The 8,553-nt window shown below is 32.3% G+C and overlaps 1 protein-coding gene across 1 annotated transcript; it reads right to left on the bottom strand.

Moving 5' to 3' along the window:
- Positions 1-458: 458 nt before the first annotated feature.
- On the bottom strand, positions 459-8,099 carry LOC137837303 (DEAD-box ATP-dependent RNA helicase 10). Its single transcript, XM_068646270.2, has 14 exons — positions 7,856-8,099; positions 6,812-6,961; positions 6,443-6,572; positions 6,251-6,320; positions 5,987-6,049; positions 4,351-4,425; positions 3,906-4,025; positions 3,534-3,575; positions 3,062-3,136; positions 2,207-2,353; positions 1,893-2,030; positions 1,549-1,660; positions 1,372-1,460; positions 459-1,005 (listed from the first exon to the last, which is right to left on the bottom strand). Exons 2-14 carry the CDS (start codon positions 6,945-6,947, stop codon positions 883-885), a joined length of 1,320 nt encoding a protein of 439 aa, XP_068502371.2. The 5' UTR covers positions 6,948-6,961; positions 7,856-8,099; the 3' UTR covers positions 459-882.
- Positions 8,100-8,553: the final 454 nt, after the last annotated feature.

The following is an 8,553-nucleotide window of genomic DNA, read 5'->3' on the forward strand; positions in this document are numbered from 1 at the left end:
CTGCTTATCCTGCTTGTTAGGTCATTCAGTCATAGACAGAATATTATTGGGTTAATTAAATGTGGAGTACAAGAAAATATTATTTTATGTCCCTCTAACAATCTTAAATGTAAAACTTTCATTTCAATTTATTTTTCCTAACAAAAGAAGCCGTTTTCTTGTAAACTTCATACTTGTGCATCCATAATCATGATTTTACATTTTAAAATAAAATTTTCATAATAAAATATAAATTTATATTGCTGAAGTGCAGGGAGAAAATACGATCATTTGGAATATAGTTACTTTCCTCCACACAAATCAATAATTTCTCAAATTCCCTGGGCAACTAATATTCCATATATTCCAATGAAAGTAAATTTACTGCAAGAGTAGAAATGAAAATAAGGATCACCACCACTTCAAAAGAAAATTTATAGCAAATTTCACACCAAACTACAAACACAAATTCTATGCAGTTACTGAAAAAGTAAAGATGTATTTTTAATTCAAGCAAATCAAGATATGTTACTCCATAATCCCAAACAATTACAATATGAAACCTATCAACATCCATGGTTTTTGTTGTGTTTGTCCACAAGTTGAAAGAAAAGCTATAAGGTAATTGCACAAAACACACCTATCTCTTAAATTACTTTATATGGATTCTTTATGGTTTCAGGTTTAAACAGACAGCTACCGCTAGTAAATTCAATTAAGTATAACTAGGAAGTTGTTTAATCAGTCCATGGAGAAACATTTTTTTAATTTCATAACAAAATTTGCCCAAAAATGGATTACACAAGTTGCATGATCACTGAGTCTAGTCTATCCTCAAATTTTCAGGCTTCATTTGATTCATTCACCTGCCGCATTAATTCACTCACCAGCAGTTATATGATTTCATTTTCTTCTAAACTTCTTGGATGATTTTCCATCCTTGAGACCCAAGTACTTGTCGATATCTTCCCCATCATTATCGTCTTCACCCCTCCGTTTCTTCTTCCCTCCAGTCTCCTTCATTTTCTACACAACCAAACAAACAAACATTTGAGTACTTTCTACTATAATATTTAAATCACATAAACATTGGCTGGTGTCAGAAATCCTTTATCATATTTAATTCCAGGAGTAATGTCCTCACATACTCAACTCATACAAAACAAGTTCCAGAGTAGAACCTATGACTTATGCATTACTACCCCAACAGGGTTTTTGTACCATAATTGGATGCTCTCAGAAACTAAATAATACCTGAAAACTGTAATCAATAAAAACTAAATCCAACTAGGGCAACCTCCAACAAAATCTCTCACGTTGATTTAGTAAGCTTCTAAGAAGAAATAGACATACAAAATAGTCTAAATATAACATCTTAATACAAAATTTTACCGTGGTGGCTAATCTTTTGGCTTCACTAACACGTTCTTCCAAAAGGAGAACTTCCTCTTCCTGTGAAGGATACTCTGGTAGCTTTTTTCCTGAAGAATACATGTACTTATCAATCCCTGAGAAACTTTTGTTCCTTAAAATATTAAAGTAAAGACTGCTTAGCCATATACTACTCACCTATAAGCTTCTCTATTTGAATGTACCACTCAAGTTCATACTGATTTACAAGGGAAATAGCAACTCCAGAGCGCCCTGCACGAGCAGTTCTTCCCACGCGATGTATATAATCCTGTAGCTAACAAGGTCAGGAATCCAGAGAATATAAAAATAAATAATTCCAAAATCTTTGATCTATTTGCATGACTCCAAGTCTTGAGTTAATTTACATGTGTCATGTATTACCAAGAAAACAAATTCCAATAATTAAAGGAGACCACCTGTGAACTTTTGATTAATTGTAAATTCATAAATATAATAGAACATGTCAAAAAAGAATAAAAGAAATACATAACACATCTTACTTTGGAATTTGTTGGAATATCATAGTTAATCACCATATCTACAGTGGGAATATCCAATCCTCTGCTAGCTACATCAGTACAAAGGAGAATATTGCACTCCCCAGATTTGAACTTGTTCAAAGCTCCAAGTCTCTTTGGCTGTCAAAAGATTATTAGAATAAAAATTAGTATACTCCATTGACTCCCAGGTAAATAATGAAAAGATAAGAGAGGGTTCCTTATTCCATCCTACACCATCCCCTCCCAAGGAAAGAAGAGTTGACAACAAAGTACAAATATTAATAATCATATTACAAGATCTGTAGTACAATTACCTGGCTCATATGACCATTAATAGGTATGGCTTTTAAACCAAGATTCCTAAGGATCAATGCTAGAAGTCGAGTTGCATCACAGGTACGGGTGAACACCATTGATGTACTTCCAGCCATTTCAGTAAGGATATATACAAGGTAGCAATCCTACAAGAGAAACACATAATTACTTAACAGAGTCGTCATATGCAAAATGTCATGATTCATTAAACCCAAAATATATGAATTTCTATTAATTTCATTCCAAATAGCTAACTTATTACAAGTGTTTCATACAAACATTGTACTCTCTAGCATAGCAGTATCTATGGTATTTGATTACATAAAATACTTTCACTTGGCTAAATCAATAGAACGGTAAGAATTAATTTACAGTTAGAGTTCGTCACAAGTAACAGACTGTTTTTGGAAAAAACAAGGACAATATCAGATTTGTACTTAGTGGTCATCCACTCTTGAAATTTCTTTTGTAATACATCTTTAGTCAATAGCCTTTACAGTCTCCGCCCATTGGACCAAGAAGTGACGAGTGTTAAGAAAATTAAGAACAAATGATGGTCATTTCTTGTTTTTAAAATCCAAGATGTTGCTGAATAAGGGAGAATGGGAAGAATTAATTTACAGTTGGAGTTTGTCACAGGCAACAGACTTTTTTTAGGAAAACAATGACATATCAGATTTGTACTTCGCGATCATCCACTCATTAAGTTTCTTTTGTAATATATCTTTAGTTAGTAGACTTTACAGTCTCCATTGGACCAAGAAATGATGAGTGTTAAGAAAATTAATGTACAATTGATGGTCATTTCTTGTTTATAAAATCCAAGATGTTGCTGAATATGGGAGAAGAGAAACCTTGTGTTTGGCAGGCAAGAAACGATACTGCTGCTTCAATGTGTCAACAGTGGAATATTTAGATGCTGCTTCAATCTAAAAAGAATTAAACAATTTGAGTAACATCAGAACCTAAGAATTTATACATACAATACAAGTAATATAACTAATGATAGTCCCCTCGAGAGATGCTTAAATTTATTGCCTATACTTCTAATTTTATAGCTACACACTGTCCCTTAAGAGAAGAAATAAGCAATATTTATAGTCTATTTTAAAGTAAATGAACCTCTAAGCAATGGTGAGAAACTTTGAATGAGTCCCCACTGAACAAATTTTGAACACCCTAAGGTTAATTTTAAGATATTAATATCTCAATAGAAGGGTGTATAATTTTTCAAAATAGATGACAGGGCAAGGTAATTTAAGCACCTCTCAAAATGTGGAATGTAATCTACTCCATAGATAAACATTTGAACTATTACGATGTTACCTTCACAGGATTCCTTAAACAAACCCTTTTCAGCTTCTGCACCTGCAACAGTAAGTGCAACCAGATATATTAGCTACATAGACATAAAACTAGATGTGATGTCAGCAACCAAGTATCTGCAGCATATAAGAAGCCAATAGAAACCAACATTTCAATTTCATCCGCACCATAACTTAATTATTGAAGAACACACATGTAAACATAAGTACGAACTATAATAGATTTGTCTTAAAATAACGAAGAAAATGCTTTTGATAATCTATGAAAAGATTATACACCAACAATTAGAATTTATGTTAAATTCCAATAAACTCTCCCCAATGACCAGCCACAAATAGGGTTCCATATCTCATATTATATAAAGAAAAATACCTTCTTAGTCATTGTCGCAGAAAACAGGAATGTTCTCCGCTCACGAGGTATCATTTGTAAAATCTCATTAAGTGATTCCTCGAAGTCCTCATTCAACAACCTATCTGCCTCATCTAAGACCTGCTCAAAATAGAGTAATCATGTTAGTCCAAGCACATTTATGGCATAGAAATGCAGACAAGAGTCTCCTGGTGAAAATAGAAGGTATGCCCTCTTACTCTTTGCTTATTTTTTGAACTTTGACATAATTTCAATTTTCTTAAAAAGGAGTATTTATAACTACAAAAAACATTCACTTATATTTGTCAAAGTAAGAAAATGGAATCTAGGAATGAAGCATTCATTTGTATTCCTTCATAAAGTATATGAACATTTATGATGCAGAAAGTAATATCAAATCAATAATTCATTCATTATATATAAAAAAAAAATGTAGAAATCGTACCAAGTATTTTAATCTACTAAGAGAAAATCCTTTTGTGTTTTTTAGGTGATCTAAAACTCGTCCAGGGGTCCCAACCTGCATGAATATCAAATGCAACATAAACAAATACAGCACTCCTAAACCGTGACAGCCAAAAATTAGCAGAAAACTAAAGACAGCACTTAAGTAGAAGCACAATATCAATCTTGTACAAGTAGATTGTGCATAAACTCAGCTTTCTCTTGTTAAATGAATAATATTGTATCATTCAAGTGCAATGTTTCAACCCATAAACAGTCTCACTCAGGCACTGTAATGTTTTTTAACAAAAAGAGCAATAATTAAATATATTCTTCCTCGTGATAAAGACCTAGTTGAATTCCAAGACATAGACCAAAAAATAAGAACAGTCCAAGTAAACATAGGACTTCCACAAGATACAGGAGTTAAGAGGAACACGAACTTCAAATTAAGTCTGTGGGATGAAAATGACCAAAGTTGCAACCAGATTTCATTCATGCAATTAAATTGAGGAGGGGGATAAGTATAAAGTTATTAGTCTATTTATCAAGACAAAGCAAATATAGGATAATGAAAAATCAACTTATGAAGCAAAAAAGAATGGAATCCCTTGTGTTGTTTGAGTTGCCAATTGCACGGGGGAAATTAAAAGCATATATGACCAGAACAAAAAACTGGGAAAAAAGTGAAAAAAGAGAGACAAACCAAGACACTTTTTGAACAAGAATTTGAAATTCTAAATCAGTTTATCAATGTTCATTGTAGAATATTCAGTCCAATGAATCTCTTCAATATATAGATAGCACACCTCTAGAGGTGAAATATAAATAATATTATCCTATTCGCCATGATGAGGTTTGTTCTTCTAAGTGAACCAACCATGACATTATAGACTGAGAAGCCTGACCACACCTTGGCTTTAAGGAAGAGAATTAATGCATGACATAAAAAACTACAAGATCAGCTTAACAAACTTGGAGTCTATAATAGGACAATCCTCTTAAAATTTTCCTAAGAAACTAAAAACATTTTTAAGTTTTCAAAACATCTAAAACATGGTATTTGATCAATCATTTCCTTTGCATGAGTTAAATTTTACCAACATAACTATATTAAAGTGAGTGTTACAAGAACCATGTGAACCATGCTAAACAGCTTAACAATTATATTTGAAAGCAAACATGCTAAAAACAATAGAAGGAAAAACCAACAATATAAATTCGTTCCAGCAATAAAATAAATCTTTTTATGCAAATACTCTAACATAATTAGAATTGGATAGCTTCCCAACTACAAAACATCATACATATCTCTCTATGTATATTTATATTCGAGGTAGTAGTTTAAGAAAATAAGAACAAAACTCATCATAATTCTGTGAAAGAGAAATCATACAACTAACACAATGTTTATCAAAAAATTCTGACCAATAATGAATAAGATAAGCCAGTAATTGATTTAGAAACTGACAAACAATAACAAGAAAAAGAATGCATTTCTTTAGTGAAACATTAGTGATATATTTACAAACATATTCATGATTAAATTTTGGATCTCACTCAACTATTACCTAACTTTATCCAAGTACAAGAAACAAATAAAATCAAAGGATGCTTACAGAAATGGTAACACTTACAATAATATGAGGTTGCTTTGCTATCTTGATGGATTGTTGTACCATGTCAATTCCTCCAACAAGCTAGAGAAAAAGGAAAAGATGCCAATCAAATATATTTTTAATATTCATGTATTAAATAGAATATTAACACAGTGCCTAACCACCCTGTAACACTACGTATCAAGCTGAAAAGAGTCTGGGGAACAAACTCAAAGTTATGCAGCAAATAGGAAGCAATAAATCTCAAAAATAATGAATCAATTCAGAAAAATAGAAACTCACCACAGCACACTTCACACTGATTTCTGAACCTAGAGCTTCAAACTGCTCAGCAATTTGAATAGCAAGTTCTCTGAATTGATAAAATGATAAAAAAATAAAATAAACTTGCTAAATATCAGTCAGGACTATTACAAACAATAAAACTTGAATCATATGATGATCAAGCCCATGATTAGGCATCAAATATCGAACCTAGTGGGAGACAGCACGCAAGCAAAGAAATCTTTTGGGCGAGGTGCATCTAAGAGGGCATGCAATATAGGAAGAGCAAAAGCTCCTGTTTTCCCAGAACCAGTTTGGGCAAGCCCTATCACATCTTTTCCTAAAAAAGACAACCCCCGAAAATAAATAAGCAATTTCATAGGAGAAAATATTGAAATTAGAATGGAAAACTATTGAAAAAACAATGCAATCAATAAAAGAAATGATATTTATCTATTTATATTAATAGTTTCATGTTGAAAATCTAAGTATTATCATTTTTTTGTCTGTTCCTGTTTCACAACCAGAATTAAGAAGGTAAACACCAGATTGAATTACAAAGCTTAATAAAATGACAACCTTCCAATGCAAGAGGAATAGCTTCTGCCTGTATCTTCAGTGGAGTTTTCCAACCCAATTTTTCGCAAGCTTCAACCAGTGATTCAGCTAAGCCCAAATCCTTAAATGTTTTTATTTCTTCATTCTCTTCCACCATTCTTAGTTTCTCACCTATGGATAATTTTCAAAACATAAACATTCTCAGTGTTGTGGTGTTTCTAAACAAAAGCATTCAATAAACCCAAGAGAATTGCACTAAAATTTGAAGAAAAAAAGGAAAACAGTTTCCTTAACGAAAATTGGCTTCAGATTGTTAAAGGGGAAGAAATCAATCTTCTAGCCAAAGGAGTTCTTCGTCCACAATAGGATTTAAACTACAACAAATGGATTTAACTTGTTCAAAACCAATCAGGCTTCTGTCATACTCAAAGGCCTTAACAGTTACATGCAGTGCTAATATGTAGCAGAAAGGAATAATAGCACAAATATATGCTGTAATTGGAGAATCAAATAGGGCAAGTGCTTTCCTCAGCACATTTTTCATGAAAGTTGTACAAATTCACAATGGTGAATGATGATGCTTTCCTAATTGCTTTTCTTTTTCAATCTGTCCATACAGCTTCACATCAGAATTTTATATTATCTAATCTGACAGATGAAAGGGATTAATTATGATTCACAAAGTAGCAAGCAAGGAATTTGGCCGTGGACTAGCTATATTATTGTAATCAAACCCCTTTTTGAGTTATTCCCAAACAAATCCTATTTTGCTTAAGAACTTACAGTATCCACCCACCCACCTGTGTAACTACCACGAGACAAAAAAATTGCAACCCCATCCCCTATATGCAACGATGGGTACAGCTATAGTGAATATAACACGTTCAAATAAGGCATTACACCAAAGAACTCTGAAGTTAACAAGGCCACTGAACTATACTAGTCGAAAGCTTCCAATACGTGTTAGAAAAAGACATTGCATAAAAAAACGGATTTTTAAGTGAAAAAAGTATTCCTTCAAAGAGCCTGTTGTTGTCAAGGGAAGGCTATAAGAGAAAGGGTTACCTAGATTGAGAAAGGGCTTCGTTCGTTTGGGAATTGGTCAGGGAAGTACAGCTTCACACCTTCAGAGGTAGTCGCGGGCTTAAGAGAATTAGCGGCGGCGGCGCGAAGGGCGTCGGAGTCTGGGATCTTTGTCGCCGGCGACTGGGGGTAAGAGAAAGAGGGGACGAGCAATATTTGTGTAAATTATAAAAATTTAGGTATTAGGGCATGGGGAACCCAAAAAATTAAGGGGGAAATATAAAGTAATTACAAAATTTTAAAAACTAACCAAATTTTATCCTGGTCAAAAATTAAGGGCATTTATTTGAAGTTATGGTGTTGTATTTTTAAAAATGTAATTCGATGAAAAAAATTATTCAAATACATGTATGGAAATATGTAATGTTGACTTTATAAACTCTAAATTAATGAAAATAAAAAAATGGAAGTTATAACAAAAATTAAAAAAGAGTTTGTTTGCTTTCATGAATTATAATTCTCTTTGATTTTTTTTGGGGGGGAAATTATTTATTTTAATACAATAATTATTGCTTATTATAATTTTTAACATATTTTCCTTAGCTTATTTAATAAAGCAGAAGTAGAAAAAAATCAAGCGTTTACTTTAAACCTCTAAAACTAAAAATTAAAACTTTAATTCTTAGTATTATATGATATTAATTAACTATTTATATATTGAATAAGAATAATTTGAAGTG

Source organism: Phaseolus vulgaris, chromosome 4, assembly GCF_051622355.1.
Source record: "Phaseolus vulgaris cultivar YP4 chromosome 4, ASM5162235v1, whole genome shotgun sequence".
In the NCBI taxonomy this organism is placed as follows: domain Eukaryota; kingdom Viridiplantae; phylum Streptophyta; class Magnoliopsida; order Fabales; family Fabaceae; genus Phaseolus; species Phaseolus vulgaris.

Excerpts from the sequence above, each read along its gene's own strand:
- LOC137837303 (XM_068646270.2), bottom strand. The coding sequence starts at position 6,947 with ATGGTGGAAGAGAATGAAGAAATAAAAACATTTAAGGATTTGGGCTTA. Across the intron at positions 6,321-6,442 it reads TGCGTGCTGTCTCCCACTAG|AGAACTTGCTATTCAAATTG; the intron begins GTTCGATATTTG and ends TTATCAATTCAG. Across the intron at positions 1,461-1,548 it reads TCAAATAGAGAAGCTTATAG|GAAAAAAGCTACCAGAGTAT; the intron begins GTGAGTAGTATA and ends TGTATTCTTCAG.